Consider the following 23,542-nt stretch of genomic DNA (forward strand, 5'->3'; position numbering starts at 1 on the left):
CAAAGTTTTGGTCAAACTGTAGTAGTCTTTGCCTATAACAAAGTAATTTTCACCCTGCTCAGAGCATTTCTTGACTCCAAGAGGCTGAAATGTTTACAGAGACATTGCAATGGAGAGACATGATGAGGTGTTATTATAAAGGAGGCTGTGCTGCTTTCTTCACCCACTAAGGCAGGGAAAATAAACCCTGCTCAGGTGGACAAATCTGCCCAAAGATGAAGCCAGAGCAGCACACCCAGCCATGCCCAGCTCTGTGTGTCCCACACTGTACCTTCAGCACATATTTCCGTCCCTCGTAGATGAGCTCCACGTCCACCGTGTTGAGCAGAGTGTGGGCAGGCAGCACCTGGCCCCTGCAAAGGGAAGAAAAAAACAAAGCTGATCTTCCACAAGCCAAAATGGCTACTGGAGCTCAAACAGCTTCAGAGATGCATGCAAGGCTTTGGGGGACATCAGCAGAGAGATGGGAGAAGGTTTATATAGTCTCTTCTTAGGAGAGACACGAATCAGTTTGACTAAGTCAAACCAAGTCCCTCCAGCCACACAGGCTGGCTTTGCTCTCCTTTCCATTCGCTCCTGGGTGATTCAAGACTCTCTAATGCTGCCCTAGCAGCACACAGAGAAAGAACTCCATGTTTCTGAGCCATTTCCTGGAGCTCCTGCTAGCAACCAAAGCAATCTGTGCAGACAGCAGGGGATATTTTGAGGAGATGCAGATACCTGCCAGTTTTCTCAGTGGATAAACAGCTCCCTGGGGCGAGGGAACAGTCAGCAGATAACAAGCCCTGAGCATTCCTGGACTGGTTTTGAATCAAACTTGTAAGCCAGGAGTGATTACTAGAGAGCAGCTTGCACTTTTACCTTTCCAGGGAGTGCAGGAAGTTGGAAACGCTGTTCCGGAGGCTCACGTCAGCCACGTGCAGAGCTCCACACACCACCCCCAGCATGGTGTCAGGCCTCTCAGCCTAAAAAAGGGGACACAGTCACACCTCCTCCAGTTTCAGCCCAATCTGCACATCCAACTAGGAGACTCAGCAGTCTTGGCTCTATTTTTGGTTCATGGCCAACCTCTCTTTAAAATTCAGTCAGTGTAGCAACCACGTGAACTCTACATACAAGCCATTATTTCTGTAACTCCTTAAAACTACATTTTCTTCTGCCTGGATCAAATCTTGAGTTTCCAATGACACTTCCACTATCATGTGTCTCAGATTCCAAACATAACACTGGTATAATGCTTTTCTGACCAAGTTCAAGACCAACTTTCCCCAACAGGCACGACCTGGGATTTTGATATATGTAAGAATTAATGTCAGTGGAAATGTTTATTCATTAAGTGGATATTCACCACTTCTAAATCCTTGTTCTTTTGCACCAGCAGGCACCCAGTCCCTCCCCTGCTCATCCCCAGCTGTGTCCCTGCACGGGAAGCAGCTCACCTGCACTTTCTCAGCGATGAGCCGATCCAGCCAGCCCGTGTCGATGCGGTTCTGCTGGAAGCTCTCTGTCTCCAACAGTTTAATCAAGTATTCCACAGTGGTCCTGAAGTCCCCTCGGATGGACAGCTCCTTCAGAGCCACCACCATGTTTCTGCAAGGGAAAAGAATTCCTGTTATCTATCCCATGCTAATGGTAACATGCAAGCTGGCAGCTCCAGACAGGAAAGCACCTGAAGGTCAGAACAGAAGAGCACAGGCACTGGAGCAGGATCCTGTAGGAATGCTTGGGAATGAGGGAAAATTGATTTCCTTCAGTCTGCTGCTGCTGCTGCTGCTGTGAAGAAGAGCAGCTCAGTGGGATCAGGAGTTCCTCCTGTTATCACCATCCAGGCCCCTAGCACGTGCCAGGGTGTACAACAGAGAGACAGATGTGGTGTCCATCCCACTCAGAATGGAACTGGGGGAAGGCTCTAGATGAAAAACGTGGACGACAGGTCAGACAGGTCTGGCTTAGGACCAGATGCTTTAAAATCCCACACCACAGAGGACTCTCTGTGGTTTACAAACCATCCTGAAGCATTGGTATGTCAGGTTAGCCATGTTTTTCCTGTTAGAAGCCTTCACCTGGATGCTTTAAAGAGGAACTTTCACACTGTGGTGGCTGTATCATACCCCTGCAGCAGCTATAAAAGGCAGGGATGAAACAGAAAGGAAAAAAACAAAGAAAATTAAGCAAAAAGTGTAGAAATATGGGTGCAACACAGTGGAATTGCAAAGCAAGACAGGATGAGAAGCCTGACCACAAAATGGAAAACAAGATAAAGAGAGGGAAATTTCCCTTAAAACTCCCAGAAATAAGGAGCCTTATTTTCCCATGGCACTTTGGATCAAAGAGGACAAAAGTAACCAATTTCCAAGGCACTCCCACATTTCTGACTTACGAGATGGCTTCTTCACGATTCTCTCCCCAGGAGAAGCAGTGACCAAACTGGGAATCAGCAAATTCGTGAAGCCCTCCTGCAGCAGCAACACTGAAATAGCCCCAGACGTTCTTATTGCTGCGGAAATTCAGCTCCTGAACTGTGCCAGAACTGGGCTTAAATCCCTGCAAAGACAGACACACATTGCTCTACACCCTAAAGAAAAAGTGAATAATCCAGAATTAGGGTTCTGAAGGCTCTGAGAACACCTCTTTGTGCTGCAACAAGTTCAGGCTGTGTCTAACCAGAGTCTAAGCAAGGTAAGGGAAGAATCTTTTAAATTTGCTGCCAATTTTTTCAGCAGCAGCAGGGCCTCAGCCTGTAAAGCCCAGAGTGCCCTGCAAGCACAGAATTGAAAGCCTCACCTCGTCAGGATTCTCACTGGTGATCCGGGCAGCAATGACATGGCCACGTGGACTGGGGACATGGGCTGAGTTCTCAAAATCTATGGTTGTGTCTCCCCATGGGGAAACTCCATACATCACTCGGATATCCTTGATCCTGTGCAGGGGAACCCCCATGGCAATCTGAGGAGGAAAAAAAAGCAAACATTAAAAGAAACCACCACTGTGTTTCTCTCCTCGTGGACTCGAACATTCATATTTCCCAGGACAACTGAGCTCAGTGTAATATCCACCTTAAGCCCTTCAGCCAGTATTTTCCATTGACTGATTAAAAGGCTCCAGGGAAAGCTGACAGTGCCAGGTCAGCTGAGGATGGGCACGCATTAGGCCTGTTAAAAATATACTGAGGTCCCAGCGAGACAGAAGGGCCCTAACTGGTTATAGGAAACTGTGGGATTCTGCAGATATAAACTGTGAGGAGAGCAAGCTGCAGAACCAGCTGCTGACTGCATCCTTATGGAGGAAAGTCCCACTTGTCCTGTTCATTAATTGGGGTTTTTTTATAGATACAGTTCAAAAAGGAAGTAGAAAAGCATACAGAGCCTTAATGTGGTGTGAGGGAACTGTGGCATCTGCCCACTGCAGGAAAAGATAGGGACCAGGAGTTTCTGGGACACACAAGGGACACACAGGCCACAGCACACCAACAACTGCTCTCTGCAGGATCTCTGAGGGATCCCCTCGTGGCTTGGGGGAACTTCAAACAGCTGCTGAACTTGCTGAAAGATGAAAAATTCCATTTTCTGTGCTCACCTGGAGCTGTGCTGCTGGCAGGTTGACATCAGCCACCATTTCTGTGCAGGGATGCTCCACCTGCAGCCGTGGGTTCAGCTCCAGGAAGTAGAAGCTGCCATCCTGGCTGTACAGGTACTCCACAGTGCCTGCACTCACATAGCCCACCATTTTCGCAAGCTTCACTGCACACTGCGACACAGGAAAAGACAGGATTTGATTTCCAGGCCCCATGATGTTACCTGTGCTCCTTCTGTTCATCCACCACACTCACTGCCAATTTTTGCTGGCATTCTCAAACAGCCCAAAGCCTGAAACAGGCCTGAGACCTGTTTAGAGAAAAGCTCCTACAACTTCTGAAACTTGCTTTTAATGTATCACACATTTAAAATACATTTCCCTCCCCTTTTTTGGGGTGCACACATCTTTGAAGGGAGCTCTGGTAAGACTCAAGTGTGGAAATATGAGTGGCTGCCCAAACTAAGCAGCTCAAGACACACAACTCTCTATTGCTCCTCTAAAATATTCAACAATGCAAGACTCCTGGTGATGTAAAATGAAAATACCAAGTCCTGCTTGCTTCTGGAGCCTGACCAGGGGAAGGGAAGCTGCAGAGCCTCTCTCACCTGTTCCATGTGCTCAAACACTGTTGAGGTTGCAATAGAGGCTGGAGCTTCCTCAATAATCTTCTGGTGCCGGCGCTGCACGGAGCAGTCTCGGCCAAAGAGGGAGATGGCATTGCCATACTGATCTGCCAGGATCTGCACCTCCAGGTGCCTGGACTGCTTGGCCAGCCTCATCACAAAGATGGGAGAGCCTGGGACTTCAGCTTGAACCTACAGCAGGGACAGAATGAACAGAGCACCTTTTGTAAAATGGACCTTCCATACAGAGGTCTCACAATCACCTAGCCTGAACATTTAGAACAAGGAAGCACAAATCAGCGGAGAGAGTCACCTGTCTGAACAGATTAGGGAAGTCATCTGCATTGTTAACTTTCCTGATTCCTTTTCCTCCTCCTCCTTCTGAAGCCTTGATCATGACAGGGTAGCCAACCTCCTCAGCAGCCTGGCAAGATGGGCAGAAGAACAGGAATAAGTACAAAAAGGCAGCAGAATCAAGTGAAAAGATCATTATTTCCCTATTGATTCACATCCAACCTTCCATGTCTGACTCTATTTAGCAACCAATGGGACAGAAACCAAATATCCCACCGGAGAGGGTGCTGAATTTGGAAAAACCAGCAGGGCTTTTGAGATTACAGAAGACTCTGACCTCTGGAAGTGACCACCAAACTAGATGAGAGCTTTTCACACTACACAACCTTGGTCCCATATTTTGCCTCTCTCTCCTAATCCTCCCCTAATCCTGCAGGCTGGGGCCAAAGATATGTGAAAGATCACTTCCCAGTTTCCAAGACCCAGCCCTGGGGCTGCAGTCTGTGTTCCCATGAGAAGTAAGTTCAACCCCAGCTCTCTGAGCCCTCAAACACCTCCCCAGCACTCACCCTCAGCCCATCGTCCGCGTCCTTCACGTAGCCCTTCTCGTAGAGCTCCTGAGGAACATTCAGGATTCGCTTCTGGAGATCATTTTCCTGCCAGTCCACTCGAAGACCTGAAACACAGATATCACCTCTGAGCTCCCTGTGTTGCCAGCTGTAAGAACCACCTGTAGGACAGGGGTGACAACAAGCCACAGTCACAGCTCTGTGAGGAACCAGGCTGGGAGGACTTAAAAAAGGGAGAATGCAGAATTCAAACAGACATTTCTGGGGAGCAGATCTTTTCATTAAGCACATTATATTCTCCTTCATTTATCTGTGAGAAACAGATTGTTATTTATAGTGTTTTGAAACTGCAGAGGACTTCCATGGCCTCCAAAACCACACAGAATCATGGAATGGTTCAGGTTGGAAGGGACTTCAAAGATCATCTTGTGATGGAACACATTTTTGAGCACAGACCTTCTTAAAAATTAGACATGTTGAAGGAAAAAAGATTAGGATGATCTTGATAAACATAGGATGATTTCCTTCTTACCACTGCCACTCCAAGGAAGAGTTGGAATGCCAGCAGTCTGAGCCACGATGGAAGAAGCAATTTTATCTCCTAAGGCCCACATGGCTTGGCTGGGAGGACCTGCAAAGAGCAAAGACAATGCATGAGAGAGGCACAGGGGTATCAGACATTAGGGAAATGTCCAGAAATCTAATTTAGGTTAAACTCCACTCTTCCCATAAACTGAACCCTCTTTAAAATGAGAACTGGGACATTCAGCTTTTGAAACAATCTGGTTTAACAGGAATATTTTCTGATTTTTTCTGTCAATATTAAAGGTTATGTTGAAGAACTTTGCCCTTCTTCCATACAAGAACTACTGTAAAGAATAGATAATCCATTTTGCACTTGCAGACCATTCCTCATGGCTCTCCCTTGGACTCAGGATTTTTTATTTCCCTAAACCTCCCCACTTAAAACAAGAGATGAGCAGTCCATCTCCTCACCCATGAAAGCAATCCCGTTTTTGTGGAGAAGATCTGGCAGTTTAGGGTTCTCTGATGCATGGCCCCAGCCAGCCCACACCGCCTGCAGGAGAAAAGAGCACAAGTCACTCTTTGTTGGAGCAAAACAAGCAAGTGAGCAGAAACAGATCCATGCAAACACTTCAAGTCTTTCTCTTCCCCATGGAAAACAGCCTCAGAACAGCCAGGAGCTACATGGTGTGCTGAGTTGAAAGCATGACTTGCACCTTGCAGACAAGTGCGAGCAGGCTGTTGCAGCAATCTGCCAAGGAGGAACTGGGTGTAGGGAAGTGCAAGGCTGAAGGGAACCTCCCTCTCCTGCAGATATTCATACTGGGACAGCACTGCACCGTCACATGTGTTGCCTTTGGGTGCTAATACAGGTTTGGAATTTCAGTTTCTTTGTCCTGCATTTTCCCCCAGGTACAACTCCTTACTGAAGGAGAGAAGATTGCACAGTGTTTTCCCCTGCATTAGAAAGAGTCTGGGACACTTCTCACCTGCACTGGGATCCTCTTGGCAATATCGAGGATGAGCTCCACGTTTGCATAGTTGTTGTTGTTGGGTCCCCCAGGGACGGGCACGTAGTGATCTGCCATTTTAATGTACTCTGCACACACAAAGGAGGTTCCTTTTAGACTGCAAATCTCACAGCAGGACTTAGGTCTAAAACTCTCCTTTTCCCCAGGCTGAGCCCTCCCAGCTCCCTCAGCGCTGACTCCATAGGGAACACTGATCTGCTCCACAACATCCATTGCTGACAGATCAGATGGACATTCCCCTTCCTGCACCCCCAGGGCTGTGCAAGGGGAAGGTTGTGCCCTTCCCCAGCTCTCCAACCCACCTGCATTGGCTTTCAGGTCCTCAGGAGTGACCATGACCACGAATCGGATGGCTCTCTCGTTGCGGAACATCTCGTAGGACCAGCGCCGGATGGACCTCATGCACTTCACTGCTGCAATGCCATTATTTGCTATCAGGACCTGGGTGCATTAGAAGCTGGGATGAAATAGAGTCGAAATAGCACAAAGCTATAAACAATCATGAAAGCAGTTTTTTCCCTGCAGACTCTTTGCAGTTTCCTTAGCCAGCATACAGTTCCTGGCCCAGCTGTCAATTCAGAAAGCAGCTCTTGTTTCACCATAAAATTTTAATGTATTATGCTTTGGTTGGATTGAAGAGCAGAAGGACTCAAATCAAATTATTATTTATTTTTAAATATACTTCTTAGTGTTTTTCCACTCTACTTTTCTAATATCTGTCTGTCAATCCTTCTGTATCAGCAGAAGCGCTCCAGCTCACTCACTTTTTTTTTTCTTATTACATTAAGCTAAAATAATAAGATGTTTACTTATGACATATAAAAGAAAAAGGAAACACAATGATCCCAGGCAGAAGTACAACTTCCAAGCTCAGGAATATCAGTAATTTCACACCTGCAATGTACAGCCTTAGAGAGAGAAGTCACAGCTCCAGAGAGGAGCTGCAATATGCTAAAAAAAGTCAGAAACTCACCTTTTCAATAACTTTATTCCCTCCAAAACGAGTAACAAATTCTGCTGGAGATGCCACAGTGAAATCCCTTTGCACATCCACCTTCTTCCTGTCCCGGCCTTGCTTGGCAAGGTGCAAACCAGACATGCTGGGCCTGAGGAAATCAGGGAAAGACAGAAACAACCTGTCAGTGTAGCCACACACAAGAAAATATGTGAATAATTTGTAAGGTTGCCTTTGACCAAATTTCCCAAGCAGACAAGCAGGAGGGATTCCCCTCCTTACCTCCATCCCCCATGGCCTGATCCTCAGTTTTACAGGGATGACTCCTTCTAAACTACTTTTCAGTTACTTCCATGCAAAAGTTCCAGGTTATCTGGAAAAATTCCAGCTATGCCAAAATATAAATAGGTAAAAATACATTGGCTGTACGTTGCTGCCCCACCCAGGACAACAGTGCTCCACCAGATTGCTTTCAATTCATCTAGAGAAGCTGGAAACAGCAACAGTGATTTCTGGCTTTGGCAAAACAAGCTACAAAGATCAGCTCCATAAGGAAATCCTCTTGGGAAGCACAGCAAATTTATCTCCAGGTGCAAATGAGAGACTCAGACTGGCTACGGAAATCATTTTCCAGGAGTTTTCCACTACCCAGTCTTTAGTATCTTCCTCAAAAGCTCTGAGAGCCAGAGGACAAATTAATCACGTTACTCCTACTACAAACACAGAAAGCCAATTTTGTGCCTGCCAAGACCAGCTCGGTGTCCTGCCACAGCCCTTGTGTGTGGGAATGGCACAGCCACTTCCCCTCCTTCTGCTTGAGCTTCCATAGCAACAACACCGGGACAGATCGCCCTTTGGCTGATTTGCTAAAGTTTACAAAGCTGAAACTGTGAGAGGAAATTCCGCGGAAAAGCACAGAGCTGCTCTTCACACAGAGCGTCTGCCACGGCGCAGCATGACTGGGAATTCATGAGGCACTTTTTACTTCACAGGCCCTGAAGCTTCACCTCTCGGCTCATAACACATTTTTGTTTTCACTGTATCTACTGTGCTTTCCCTAACAGTTTCCCTCCCCAGGAACACAGAGAAGCCCTTGCCCTGCCACTGGCAGCAGCACAGAACCCTTGTGGAGGAATGAAGGTTGGGAAGCTCAACTCAGAGCCTCAGAAAGCCCCAAGAGCACCAAGGGAACAGTGCTGGTCGCTGATAGATGTGTCCCCAGGAGCCCTGTGGACAGAACCTCTGGCCTAATCAGCTGCTGAAGGGCTGCTCCATTGAGTAATTCCACTGGGAAGTGGGATGGGCTGCAGAGAGAGCCACTGGAACTGCTGGGGGAGGGCACAAAGGGAAAACCAAGGCCAGAACCAGCCAAGGCACATCTCCAGGTCTCCTTTTACCATCACAGCCACCAAGGAGCCCGAGAGTTGCAGCTGGAGGTTTCCTGCCCCGAGGCAGGGCTGGAGTATCCCAGCTGGAATGACCTGCTGTTTCAGCCTGACAGTGAACACTGAGATTTCCCCTCACATTCCCTCATAAATACCTTCTGGCCCATGAATATTTACCCACGTGGATCACAGACCCTCCTTAACATTCCACCAGAAGCACAGTAACACCACAATACTGATCAATGTCATCACTCCCAGTGACATTCTGGGACAGAAATAAATGGCTGTACTAGGTCAGAACAACTCCATCCAGTCGAGGATCTTATCTCAGAGAAGAGCAGGGAGCTGACACCCAGAGAAAGGCAAAGAACAAGCTCTGTGTGCACAGGTTCATCCCCTCAGACTTTCCCTTCTTCCAGGCAGCTGCACTTCCAGACATCATCTCTGAACTTAGAACACATCCCTGTCAGCAAAAGTTCACACACTCCTGTGAACTCAGCCCAGGAGTACAAGCACAGGAACCAACAGGCAAGAAAGAGAGTAAATGTGTAGTTAAGGTTGAATTTCTACTAAATCTGTGTATTTAGGGGGTCAGAGTCTTCATGGCAAGGAAGGAGCACAGTCCAAGGAGGGAGAGGGGTTTATTCATTGAGAGCAGTCTCAACGAACACAGGAAAAGAGATAAAAATCCTGAGGTCAGAATTTCTGAACATGTTTAAATATGAACTGTCCTGGCAAGCAGAAATTACTACACACAAAGATACTGCTAAGGGCAAAATGTCAACAGAGCCCGAGGTTCATCAACCAGAATGCAACAAACACTTGTTTATAAACAAGTAATTTGATTTGTGAGCATACCGAAAACATTAAGTTTATTTATCAATAACCACAGGCTGCCCATTGTAATCAAAACAGAATAGTTGAGGGGTTTTGCAGGATAAGATAAGGTAGAAGCTGGGCAGGAAGGAAGAAAGCACAGAGCTCTAAACAAAACAGAATAAATGCTGAGTTAGTAACTGTCATGCCTATTACTGACATGCTCACAATTGCAGAATTTTGTGATGGAGGAATTTTCAATATGTTTTTCTACCCTTCAGAGCTCACAGGGGGAAGAAGTTCTGCAGAATCTCCAACTTGAACACCCCTGATTCCCCAGTTGAGCTGCATTCTGGCATCTTTATCAGAGGCTGCATGCACGGAGAGCCCACAGGCTCTGCGAGGTTCCAGAGGATAAAATGAACACCAAAAGCTCAGTGAGCATCTCCAGCACAGAGCCAGGCAGGAGGAGAACAGGCAGATCTGTGATTCTTACCTTTGCAGCATGTGGTACCTCATCTCCTGACTCTGCTCCGCAGAATCCTCCATGCTGAGTGCAGGAATTAATGGATTTCAGGCTTGCTTACGGCTCCTCTCTGCCGCTGCAGCTCTCAATTTTTGCCAATTCTGCAGCTCAAGGGAAAGCTGCACAGAGCCTCACGCGGTTTCTCCTTCAAGCAGTGGCACTTCCCCGACTGCTCCAAATCCCTTAACCTTTGTCCCTGGCTCCCCCCACGCCGTGTCACCCTGGCCGTGACGCAGCAGAGAGGGGACCAGCCTCCCTCTCGTCACTCGGAGGAGAGCAGCTGATCAGCAAAGAGAGAAAAGCAGCCACAGGTTACGTAATGAGCTTTAAGGCTGTCGCTGCTGCGGCTGCACACGGCTGCTCCGAGCCATGGAACCCCGGGATGAGCCATGGAACCCCGGGATGAGCTCCCAAAAGGGGCTCACACTGGCAAGGGGTGCAGGGCTCCCCACAGCCTCTGCCAGCATGCACGGGGATGCAGCACCCCCGGGGATTCTGCTCTGAGCACAGCCCCAGCTGTGAGCTCTGCAAGGGCTCTGCGACCCCAAGAATTCTGCCAACTTGTAGGATTTCGTATGGGGTTTTCAGGAGGGGTGGGGAGGTGACAGGGACAGCGTTTCCAGGGCTGCAGAGAGGAATGTCAGCTTGTGGAAGCCTGCAGACACAGTGTGACGGAGCTGGCAGATCAAGCTGGACATCAGCCTGGGACACCCTGGAGACATCACTTTAAATTTCTGTGCTTGTTTCCCACCTACAAGATGGAGGTGAGACCACTCCAAGTGCTGGAAGAACAAATATCCTCACAAACAAAGCACTACAGCATGGCAGGGTCCAGTAATATGTCTGGAGGAAGGAAGAATGTTTTCTCAGCACCAGAATCATGGAATATCCTGAGGTGGAAGGGACCAGCAAGGACCATCAAGGCCAGGACAGGTGACATGGTGAGGGGCAGCAGCAGTGCCATGTGCTGCCAGCTCTGGGCACATCCAGGGACCAGGAGGGAACAGGGACAGCGACACACTGTGGACTGAGGGCAGCCTGACCCTGCAAATAAACCTCACCAGAGCCAAGAGATCCCAGGGAGAGAACAGAGTTTAACAAGAAACAACCCAACACGATCTATCTACCCCAAAACTCCATGCCTTTCACACACCAGCTTTTATTCCTCTTGGAAGAGCAACTCAAACTGCCCAATCATTAGGTACCCCACAAATTCCCCATTTAATTCATTTGCAAAAACCCCACCCACACCCCCAATCCACACAATTTCTGCCCAGTATGGCTGCAAGGAAACAAATCCTGCATGTACAGACAGCTTGATGTGGCACTGGTTAAAAACATTCCCTGTGCCTTCTAGCAGCTGAATCCACTGCTGTGACAGAAATGGCCACCATTTGCTAGTGGAGGAACAAGCCCACAGGAGCAGCTTCAGCATTGGTTAAAAATATTCCCTTCTGCCTGCTGCATTCGCTGCTGAGAGATCAATGGCCACAATTTGCTGCAGCATCCCTACAAAAATGAGCTCCACACGATGTGTCACTGCTCCAGGGCTGCCCATCCAACACACACATGCTCCACAAAGCTCATTTCCTCCTCCTAATGCTCCTCAAACCCCACTATCCCATCGAATCCACCCCCTCCTCGGCACCCAGGCCGCGATCAGACAAAGGGAAAGGCTGTGCTGCTCCTCCCTTGCAGCCTCCAAGGAAAAATCATTTCTTCTGGACACATACCTGAGGCACATCCCAGCCAGGAGCTGCCACTGATCCCAGCAGTGCCACATGCCAGGGGCTGTCGGTGACGTCGCCGCGTTTTCCAAAGGCAGGATGCATGAGCAGCCGTGTGTGGAAGCAGCCTGGAGCAGCCTGCAGCACACACACACACACACACACACACTCCCCGGAGAAAGGACTGGGATTGTTTCCCTCTGATCTGCCCTGTGAAGGGTGTGGAAAGGGCAGCTCTCCCCATCCATTTGGGCCTTTATGTTTTGTAAATATGATGAGAACACATATTCGATCTGGCTGATAAGACTCAGGCAGCTGATTCCTCCCTAAGCTCTGCTCTGGTTTTAGCTCTGCCCTTGCATCCTATTTCACAGGAAGGCAGAGGGAAGGAACAAGCAGAAATGCTGTCCAGGAAGGGATGCAGAATTCCACAGCTGGAATAAGTGGCTCCCTATGCCTCAGGTAAAAGGCACTGGAGGCAGCAACCTGCACTCAGCCAAAGGCAGCTTTGCCCGTATTTTAAAGAGCCAGAATTGGCTTGAACACAGACTGTCAAAACTAGAGCTTCACCCAGAGATGAAAACAAATTAAACTTGACTCAGTTCTGACAGTGAATTGAGTCTCAGGATTTCAGGAAATTAAATAAAGGATGCAGAATAGAATAAAAACAGCCCTCTCTGCACTGCCTGCTAATTAACTTCCGTTCCATGCTAACACAGAATTCCAACATCAGTCCAGGCAGGCCTTTGGCCTAGAGCAGGAATTTCTACAGAGCCCAAATGGGTACAATCTGCCAGGATTCCTCCCAAATAACCAAGTGCAACAGTTTGCCAGACATTCCTTCCCTTAACCACACAGCTGGCTGTTTATCTGCCATGCTGGATGCATTTGGAACAGAAGCATCCCCAATACACACAGCCCAAATCACTGAGGTTCCTTGCAAGTCCAGAAGCAACACCCTGACACTCAAAACACCCAGCGAATACAAAGATCAATCTAAATAAATAGCCAAGTTTAAATCAAATTGATATCCATGCTCCAGTTCCTAAACCCACAAAGTACTTACAGAATTTTACTTTTACATCCTCGTGAGTATAAAATTCCACATGTTCTTGGAGCAACAAACAGCTCAACACTGCCCAGGTCAAGCCCTGGCTCAAAGATAAAAGTGAACAACAACAACAACAGCACAAGATAGTTCTGCACCAGAGAGTGGAGCGGAATTGGAGTCCCTGGCAGGGAGCCCTCCCCGTGCTCTTTGGCAAAGTTCAGGTGTTGAACAGATCTGATCTGCAGGAACACAAAAATGGACCTTTTCTAAACCAGAATTAGGGGGCAGGTGGAGGGGTTTTAAATTTGTCCAAAGTAAGAGATTTGTTATCTTCCAGTTAGAAGGATCAGATAAGTGAGTCACTGTCATGCTGTGCTGTCTCAGCCAGGGAATCTCTGCAAAATCTCCCAACAAATGACTGAATTTAGAGAGGACATTTCCCCTGTTAGCTGAGGTCAAAGGGAGTAAAATAACACCAAAACAAGAATACAACCCCACAGCACATTTGTACCTCCCTGCTCACAGCTGGGATGAAACCACAGCAGCACCAATAATTTCACAGGATCAGTGCTGTACAGTGCAACCTCCCAACCACAAAATGCTGGGCTGGAAAGGAATTTTTTCAGATTCAGAACAGGCTCAAAAGGATCTTTCATTCCATTCAGGACTCTGTGCAGTCACTCTAGGGCTGGTTTCTAAGCAGGCACCTTGTCCCAGTGCCAGGCTGGGCATACTCAACCACTACTGTCCAGGCTAAAATTGAGGCATTTGTCCAAATTTCCTTTAGACCATGATTAGTTCTGCTAGAGCATCTCAATAATTTATTGAGACAATACACTGACAAGTCCAACCAGTGTTAGGAGCAAAGAGCTAAACTCTGTGGGCTTCATATGAGGTAACAGCTGAACTCCATCCAAAAATTTGGCTTTCAGCTGATACAAGTGGATTGTCAGGTGACTCTGTACACCCATGTCATTGCTTATGAAACCAGAGCCCTGATGTACAAATACCAGAAGACATCCAGGTTTTGTTCTATTTTAAACAAGAATTTGATACAAGACACCGTCTTGGAAGCTAGAAATTAAATTTAGCAATAATCAAGAACAATTTATTAAACAAAACAGATGGGCCCTGAAGTACTTTCCAAAGTGGCATTTATGGAGGAGTTTCTTAATCTACCACTAAAAATTCAGAAAGGGGCATGGCAACTCTACAACAGCTCACTACAATACAAGGAAAACTGTATCCCAGCAGGACTGGTTGGAAGTGTTGACGGAAACTTTTGAACCCAGAGATGACACAAACCAAAAAAAAAAAAAAAAAGGAAAAAGTGGCATGTTTGGTTTTATTATCTAAAGCTGCAAAATGCAACAAAGACCATCTGAAAGCTCAGTCTGTGAGGTTACTCTCCCCACACGCCAACTTTTAAGCGCTGATGCTCCACACAGCAATTTGAAGTTCATTCTCAGAGTGTGGCTTTCTCAATCCTCCAGAGCAGCAGCCAACTGGCACAGCTGAAGTTCTCCATGGATCTCCAGTGGCAGGAGAGTCCAATAGTCCCAGCAAGAGTGTCTTTAGCAACAGCATAAACACCACCAGATCAATAAGGTGCCCTCACAAACCCTCTGGCAGCTGAATAAATCCTGCATTTTAATCATAATTGTTCCCTGAGAAGTGCTCTGCAGCAGAGCTTCTCACCTCAAACACGAGCCATCTCTATTTTTACCCTGTGGGAAAATCACCAGCAAATGGAAAGATTTTTGGCAACTTCTTCCAAAAGATATGCTCCCTTGGACCTGCAGCTTGTGTGACCTGCTGGCCAAAGTGTACAGAACTCCCTGTGAATTTACCTTCATCACTTTACCAAGTGTGATCACCAAAAGGAAGCTGGAAGCAAGGGCACCTCTGTGCCATTAACTGATTGTCACAGAGTGACTCCAGGCAAGTTGTTGAACTTGTCTTTGCTGTTGTTTTTGTCTCAGTTTCTCCATCTGCAAACATGATTTAGAAATCTGCTGATGAAAGGGACAACCATCCTGAAAAGTATTTCAACCCGCCTGAGTTTATCTTAGAAAAACAGCCTACAATGCTGTAACTTTTCTATTTGAATTGGCATTTCTCTCCAATTTAACTCAAAAGTCAAGTGCTCCCCAAAGTGACTGCCAAAGCAAGCAGGTTACAACAGAGGGTGCAAGGTTGCACATCTATTGCACTGAGGCTCTCTGGTGCCAGGCACTGTCCTAGAAGTTTCTTGCTCTGCTATTGTCCATTTACACACTTGTGGTTAGGTGCTCATCCAATGTCTTCTGTTTCGAAAATGTATCTAGTTACCGTTTCCTGCTTCAAAATTACCTTTTGTGCTGCTAAATCATGACAACTGGCGGGCTCTGGAAAAGTAACCCTCTGTAAATTTGCTTTAAGGTTTTACATCAGTTGTGCAAGTGCCAGCTGAACCTGCCAGCAGCCTGACCATGTCAGGTACAGACCAATGTCCTCCTTCTGCCCCAAACTGAGGAGTTTGGTACTGTGTGTTCCCAGAGGATTCTCCCTGAAGTGGGAAGGGAACCATCAAAAAAAAGGAGAGACCACAGTTCCTTAATCTGCACAAGCAAAGAAACCAGTAAAACAGAAGAAGGAGGATTAGCTGGTTGTATAAGTATCTACTGCTGGTCAGTAAACCTTTCTGGAATCAACCATTCCTTCAAAAGCAGCACAGCAAAGGTAGTGAGGGATTGTCCAGTAAAAACTGGAAAGGGATTCACGCTGACCTGTGTGTTCCTGGAATGGGATAGCACTGGCAGAAAGAGCAGACCTCCTGGACTATGGCAAACAAATGAAGGACACATGGGAGAGTGAAGCAAGACTGACCAGGCACCAACAAACTGATCTGTACACACAAAAAGTGTCCAGAGTACAACAGGGGAAATCCAACAGGCACATCTCACTAGTGGAATGCAAATCAGCAAGACCTAAAAATAAAGGGGCCTTTGGACAAGGAAATAGCATCACCATGACCTCAAAAGCCCAGCTCATGGGTCATTCACAAAGAATCAGGAGTGGGGCAGCCCTGAAACCAACCCTGAGCTCAAGCAGCAGTGGCCACATTAAATCTCGCCTTATCAGCACATTGCAGGACTCCAATCTTTACTACAACCATCACAATTTTCTCTATCCAAACCCAAAAAAATTCCAGCATGGAAGTCATTGACCCTACTCACTGTCAATGCTTTGACTACATTTAAAGCAGCAAATCCCGTACAAAGTCAAAATAAGCAAATATTGTTCTTGCTATCAGCAAACAGGGCCAAAAAAGCCACACACAAGTGAAAACTTTAACCATCTCAGTGAAGACATTTCCATTTTCTGAAAGCCAGGACAACACACACAGCACAGGCAAGGTGCTTAAGGAATTTAGGCACAAATATTTCACTAAAACCCATGGAAAATGGAAGGGTTTGATACAGACAAATATACAAGAAGTCATTTAGAAACAGAATGCTGGAGGACGTCTTGGCACAACAAAAACATCTGAAGCCAAACATGGATATAAAGTTGAATTTTGAATTTGAATTACCTTTGGAATTGGCAGGGTAAAAAGACTGGAGCACTACTTATCCATACCTCATATGGCTGGCCAGGCCATCCTGAGTGTTTGGAAGTCCCAGGTCTGAGAGGGAATCTGAGCAGACAGACACAGGTGACAAAGACCTCTCCTTCTCCTCCAGATCCAGTTTCACCAAGGAGCTGGTCTCATCTTCCGAGTTGTCCTCTGACACGGAGCCAATAATGAAACGCGAGTGAGCGTTCATGTCCGCGGCTTTATCGGCTTGGGAAGACTCCTCCATGGCTCCCCCAAACTGGCCTCTCAACACTGGATGGGGCAAAAGAAAGGAGAAAACCAAACCTGAGGTGAATAACTGCCCTTGGGGGGCAAAGATGAGGACAAAGCAAGGCTCACTGGTGGGAAATGCAATGTTAAAAGGTCAGAGCTGAACCCTGAGTTTTGATTTCAGACTCAGTTCTGCTCTAAGCATTTACTTCACTGTTTGCACAAGGACTCAGATCCACAAGCTGCAGAACCTCCCACCTTAGACAAAACTGCAGGAGCCTCTTAAAGGGAAAAAAAATCCACCAACAATAAACCCCCACACCAGACCCAACACCTATAGACAAAGGCAGGGAACTCTTAATATCAAAAATCACAGGATCAAATAATCCTAGACTGGTTTGGGTCGGAAGGGACCTTAAATCTCATCTCGTCCCACCCCCTACCATTGGCAGGGAAACCTTCCACTAGACCAGGCTGCTCCTGGCCTTGGACACTTCCAGGGGTGGCTTTGAGCGTTCCAGTATTCCAGCAGGGAATGAAAGCATTTTCTTCAAAATTAAAAAAATAATTGCAACCGACAAAGAGCCATGAGAGATGTGGAAAACCAAGGAAAACCCCACAGCACAAAGGTGGGATGGGGAATAAACATTTGATACCCCCTGCTCTGCCTGACTTCGATGCATCTACATGACAACTTCAGCCAGATGAAAACACACCATTAGGAAATGAGCAATGCACTGACCTCTTGATATCCGTGCAATCTGAGCAGTTATCCACTTCCAAAACGAACTGGAAAAGAAAAGAATTAGGAAGTAAAGATTAGGGTTACAATGAAGCATATTCTGTTTGTGTTTTCCTGTTTATACCATCAAAACTGTCCTGAAAAAACCACAGGGACACCACGGACTGGCTGGCTTGCTCCAGGTACAGAGTGACCCAGGAGCTGAACCCACAGTGCCCAAGTCCAGCCCTACGTGGCACCTCCTGCTGGTCCATCCTTCTGGAATCTTCTTAGAGACCTGACCATCCCACCTGCCAGGCAGTTTTGTTTCTAAAAGGAACAACAGGTTGAGCCAGCACTATCTACTCTTACCAAACCTTTTTCTGTCACCTTCTGCACCTGCTGGCTGATTCCAGCTGAATCCCAAGGAGTAAATCCCAGTGCAAACCTCATCAGTGCTGCTAATTACAGCCACGTTATGCCAAGCACAAGGATGCAGCACCATCAGCTCAGCAGGAACACGACGGCTCTCGAGCAGCACAAAAACCTGGCCTGTGGTGTCACACAAATGGGACATGACGGTGCCTTTAATGAGGGCTCAGAAAAGCAGTTATAGCCAGAGCAATCCCTGAACACCACACTCCTGCTTTCCATCAGTAACTGAGAATTAAAAACTCATCCAACTGGCTCATGCACTTTTGCCATGAATGTACTTGACTAAATTATTTAGATCAAATCCTATGTTGACATCACTCCTCCCACAAACTCCGGTTGCCCTGGGGCCATGGGCACTTCATTTGACAGAGGCATCATTAACCATTTTATAACTGAAAAACCACAAATATCTGTCCAACATGGACATTAAAAGCATTTTAAAAAACCCCTATTTTGAGCGTAGAGTGAAGAAGAAGGGGAAGCATGACCTTGCAACCCACCTGTGATGTGCAAACTAAACCATGCAGGGAGATTTATTTAACTGAGGTGCTCAGATAGCACAAATCAAATTTTGTTTGTGCATACAAAGATGCAGACAGTGTTTACGTGTATATTTATCCTGGCATTGGATCACTCCTAAAGATTCTCATCCAGACAGATTTACTGTTGGCACAATCACAACCCCAAAGAGTCTGGGATGCAGCCAAACTAACTTCAACCCTACTTCATTGAAGAAAAACCTTTTCTAATTTCAGTAACTAATACATTAATAAGCAAGTTTCAAGGCTTTTTTTGGGGGGGAAGCAGAGGAACTGGAACATTGAAGCATTTCACTCAAATATTCCATGAGAAACCACCCACCCAAGGCCATGCACTGCCACACTCACACAACTTCACTCCAACATCTTGTTTGTCCAACTCAGCCCCAAAAAATCAGCTGTTATCCATGAAACCCTGCTCAGATCCATTTCCCAAGGCACTTCCAAGCCCTGGAAGCCCAGTCCCAAAGGCAGGAGTTCTGCTGGGGTTGTGCAATCAGCGTTGTGCTGGGGCGATAAGCTCAGCATGTTCTCAGCATGCCAAGAGTCCTCGTTCATATTTAAATTAATTTCAGCATTGTCTGGGGCTAAATTACACAGGGACTTTCTCAGAGATCTCCTCACTGAATCCTCTGGATTCCATTCAGAATGGAATGCACAAGGCTGTGCACTGTACGCTGGTATATTGTATAAACAGAAATATAAAGGCAAATTTTATATATACAAATATTTTATATATACAAATGCAGAGGTATATTATATGTATTCAACTACAGGAATACATTATATATATATATATATAAAAATAAAGGTGTATATTACATACATACAAATAAAGGTGTACATTATATTTATGCACCTCTGCATATTGTATTGGCTCTCTGAAATGCAACTGCCACAGTTCCATTTTTACCCAAGCACCCTGAATTCAGCTCAGCACCAAGATAAACTTGTGTGCCAAAACACTACACTTGTACTGTTTGTCTTATAATACTGTTGAACTAGACCCTAAACCCCAAAATCATCCAGGTCCTCAGCTATGCACAGCCCCTTGTGCTGGAGCCAACAGCCTGTCAAACAGCTAACTTCTGCAGAGACTGAGAAACACCTGTAGTTTATGGAAGGATGGAGATTGAGAGCTCCATCCTGTGAAGATGGAAGGACAGGTAACACCACTGAGCCTGCTCGGGTGCAGAAATACCTCTAGTCACAGCTGGATCTACACAGAGCCTGAGCCTCATTCTCCCTGCTCCCAGAAAATCAGCTCACAAGAGCTCCAAAGGCAGCACTTCCACAGCTCCCAGCTCTGCAGGTACCCAGGCATTTAACACCCAAATCCTGTCCGTGCTGTGAGCAACAAAACCTCTGCAATCCAAAGTGAAAAAGTGCCATGTCTGGTTTTGCCTGAGGTGAAACAAACCCCACTTCACTCCTCCACAGCTCTACTACTACCATTAGTCACATCTCTGCTTTGACAGTGAAATGCACTTGTAATACCAGACTTTGGAAGTTTTATAACAGCTTCACTTCAAAATCACTTTTAATATTGTAAAATACACCCAGGCATGAAACTTGGTCAACGACAGCGGGAAATTAAAGTTTCTTATTTTTCTCTAAACCATCCCATTCTGAAGACAAATCCACAGCTGAAAAGAACATCAGTATTTCAGTGAAAATGAGTTGTGGGCTTTTTCAAAGAATCAGAGTAACACTCCTGCAATATTGATATGGCATATAAAAAGGAAATTAATAGAACTGGTTGTCTCCTGATTAAAGCCCAGGGAGCTGTGGCATTGCTGATCAACACAAACTACTTTAAAGTGACAAAATGGATTTGTGCTCTGACTGCCCTACCTGGAGGAACACAGGTAACAGAAAACAACGGAGAAAAAAACCACAAAGCCAAATTATTAAAAATAGAGTCACTTCTCTTGAACACAAAAAACCCAGCAAGGTGCTCACCTATACCAGGGCTGGGGGGGTGGTTCCAGGTCGAGAGGGTGAAGTGAGGATGATTCCTGCACCAGAGGGTCCCCAGCTCTGAACACGCACAGTGTGGCTCCCTGGCCACGCTGTTTTAACGCCCCACGCAAGCGCTGAGCCCAGCTCGATGCCAGCCCCACCTGAGCCTGCCTCCTGGTTAATCATTGGGCATTGCTTCACCTGCCAGCCCAAAACGGCCTCGGCACACACCAAACACCCAGCCAGGTCCTGCAGGAAAGGCTCCTCACAAACTCCATGTCCACTGCACGTTGCTGGGGGCAGTTTGGGCTCCACAATAGGAGAAAGATCCAGAGCTATTGCAGAGTGTCTGAAGGAGGGACAGGAGGATGGGGAGAGGTCTGGAGGGGCCTCTCAAGGACTGGCTGAGGGCACTGGGTTTGTTCAGATGGAGCAGAGGAGACTGAGGGGAGACTCACCAGGGGCTGCAGCTCTGATCTCTGCCCCTGTGACCAGGGACAGAACCCGAGGGAATGGCTGGAGCTGTGCCAGGGCAGGGTTAGGCTCGATATCAGGAAAAACACTACCTAGAACGTTCCACCTGTGGATGTAGAATCACAGAATCACACAATAATCTGAGTTGGAAGGGACCCACAGGGATCATCCAGTCCTACTCCCAGCCCTGCACAGACACCCCAAATCCCACCCTGTGCATCCCTGAGAGCATTGTCCAAACACTCCTGGAGCTCTGGCAGCCTCAGGGCTGTGCCCATTGCCTGGGGAGCCTGTTCAGTGCCCCAGCACCCTCTGGGGGAAGAACTATTTCCTATTATCCAGCCTAAACCTCTACAGAGACCAAAATAAGAGCCTGTATTTACAGCTATCCCAGTTTGCTAAAACACTCGAGACTGTCTAAATCCCACTGTCTTTGAGAGAATTTGGCATCACTTAAACAGTTTGCTGAATATTCCCTGCCTGCTAAACTGGAACAGACTCCACTCACGCTTCAGACACTTTTTCTAACGCAGTATTTCTCATTTTAAACTTTTTCAATAATACTTAAAGAAAGGAGAGGCAAGAACAACAATTTTGTTTGCTCTGGCGATTTCCTTTTAAAACTTCATCGTTTTTGAGCAGGGGCTGCTCTCAACCCCTCGGCAGAACCAGACGCAAGGATGCCGAAGTGCCCCCAGGGATGGCAGAAGGATGAGAGAGAGCAGGGATGCCCCGAGCTGCAGCCCCGGAGCTCCAGCCCCCCGGGTGCTCGGTGCTAGACTCGCCGCCGCCCACGTGTTGTTCCACGGCGCGGGGGGACCGGAGTGACCACGCGAGGGACGGGACCGGCGGCACCGGGGGCGGCAGCGCCGCGCTGGCCCGGGCGGAGAGCGCGGTAGCGGGAGGGAAGCGGGCGGCGGCTCCTCCGGCGGGCAGGGGCGGCTCCGCACCGGGAGACCCCCGCCCGGCCCCGGCTCTGCTCGGCCCAGCCCGCCGCTGCTCAGCCCGGGCCGGCTCGGCTCAGCATCCCGCCATCTCCCGCCGGCACGGCACGGCCCGGCACGGCACGGCGTGGGCCGGCCACCTCCCGCCGGCGCGGCGCCCGGCCAGGTCCCGCCCGCCCGGCACGGCATGGCCCGGCCATCTCCCGCGGCACGGCCGGCCCCGCCCAGCCCCGGGCCCCGCGCGCCGCCGCCCGGCGGAGCCCCGAGCCCCCGGCGCCGCTCCCGGCGCGCCCCCCGCGCGGCCCCGCCCTCACCTCACGGTGCCGGTGCAGCGGAGGCGCCGCGGGCCCCCGGCCTGGCGCTCCCCGCGCGGCCCCGCCCCCGGGCCCGCCCCCCGGCCTGGCCCCGCCCCCGCACCGCCCCCCGGTGGTGTGATCGGGGTTACCTCGGGTCAACCCGAGCGCCCCGCCCCGCGCGCGCCCCGCCCCGCGCCGCTCCCATTGGCTGTCGCCCGGGACGCGGCGGAGGGGCGTGACCAATGGGGCGGTGCGAAGGGGGCGTGGCCTATGGGGCGATGCTCGTGGCCTGAGCTCCGCGCGGGCGCGCGCTCCGGCGGGGGCGGTGCTGCCACGCCCCCCAGCCCCTCGCACCGGCCACCCCCGCGACCCCCGGGACCCCCGCGACCCCTGCCCAACAGGGAGTGTCTCCCAGGGAGTGGAGCATCGCTCCTGGGAGGGAAGGCCGAGGGAGCGAGGCCTGCTCAGCCTCCAGAAGAAGTGACCCATCAGTGTCTAAGGTGGGGCTGCCAGGATGATGGACTGGGTTATTCTCGGTGGTGCCAAGCAATAGCACAAGAGAAAACAGGCAGGAGCTGATGCATACAGAATTCCACCTGAACTGAGGAAGAACAACTTTCCTGTGCACGGGAACAGAGACTAGTAAGAGTGTGGAGTGTCCTCACTGGAGATATTCCAGAATGGTCTGGACACAACCCTGTGCCATGTGCTCCGGGATGACCCTCCTTGAGCAGGGCGGTGGGACCAGGTGACCCCACAGTGTTTCCTTCCCCCTGACCCATCCTGTGAGTGGGAGCAGGAGACCCCAGCCCGGGCCCTGTGCACGAGGTCCCTGCATGGCTCAGGGACACTGCCCTGTCCCTGCCTTGGCACAGGCAGGGAGGACAGAACTGATAACAGGTGGCGAGGACACGGCAAAGCAGAGCCAGGCACTGCCAGCACCTCTCCTACTTGTCTTTGACCTTTAGCTGCTTGTTTTGTAGGAGGACAATGGTTTAAAGAACGCCCCTCTTCCTTTTTTCACATTTTGTGTTTTAGTTAAACTCTGCAGCATTACAGGGGTGCTGAAATTTAAATGGAATGAGTAACACAAGTTTAATTCCTAATGCTGCTGGATCTGGTGGCCTGTGCAGGCTGATCCTGCTGGAGGTGCCAGGGGGTACAAAAGCCCAAGGAGCTGCACAGAAGTGGGGACAGAACAGTGAGTTGCCCCAGCCACATTCTCTGTTCTAAACTACAGGTGAAAATTTCATTTTCACCAAGA

General features: G+C 48.5%; 1 protein-coding gene across 1 annotated transcript in view; it reads right to left on the bottom strand.

Annotated features, from left to right (window-relative positions):
- The window catches only part of ACACA (acetyl-CoA carboxylase alpha), a 93,259-nt gene extending 72,539 nt beyond the window's left edge, over positions 1-20,720 (bottom strand). The window contains exons 1-17 of the mRNA XM_085078544.1: positions 20,565-20,720; positions 17,650-17,696; positions 16,700-16,949; positions 7,592-7,724; positions 6,921-7,059; positions 6,577-6,686; positions 6,059-6,140; positions 5,595-5,693; positions 5,063-5,169; positions 4,513-4,623; positions 4,182-4,391; positions 3,577-3,747; positions 2,785-2,946; positions 2,381-2,544; positions 1,440-1,590; positions 862-965; positions 272-353 (exon numbers count right to left, since the gene is read on the bottom strand). Coding sequence (XP_084934670.1) covers positions 272-353; positions 862-965; positions 1,440-1,590; positions 2,381-2,544; positions 2,785-2,946; positions 3,577-3,747; positions 4,182-4,391; positions 4,513-4,623; positions 5,063-5,169; positions 5,595-5,693; positions 6,059-6,140; positions 6,577-6,686; positions 6,921-7,059; positions 7,592-7,724; positions 16,700-16,923 — 2,049 coding nt within the window. The 5' untranslated portion in view covers positions 16,924-16,949; positions 17,650-17,696; positions 20,565-20,720. The remainder of the gene's footprint in view (positions 1-271; positions 354-861; positions 966-1,439; positions 1,591-2,380; positions 2,545-2,784; positions 2,947-3,576; positions 3,748-4,181; positions 4,392-4,512; positions 4,624-5,062; positions 5,170-5,594; positions 5,694-6,058; positions 6,141-6,576; positions 6,687-6,920; positions 7,060-7,591; positions 7,725-16,699; positions 16,950-17,649; positions 17,697-20,564) is intronic.
- Between the last annotated feature and the right edge of the window lie 2,822 nt (positions 20,721-23,542).

This window comes from Lichenostomus cassidix, chromosome 19, assembly GCF_008360975.1.
Source record: "Lichenostomus cassidix isolate B80296 chromosome 19, HeHo_3.0, whole genome shotgun sequence".
Classification (NCBI taxonomy): domain Eukaryota; kingdom Metazoa; phylum Chordata; class Aves; order Passeriformes; family Meliphagidae; genus Lichenostomus; species Lichenostomus cassidix.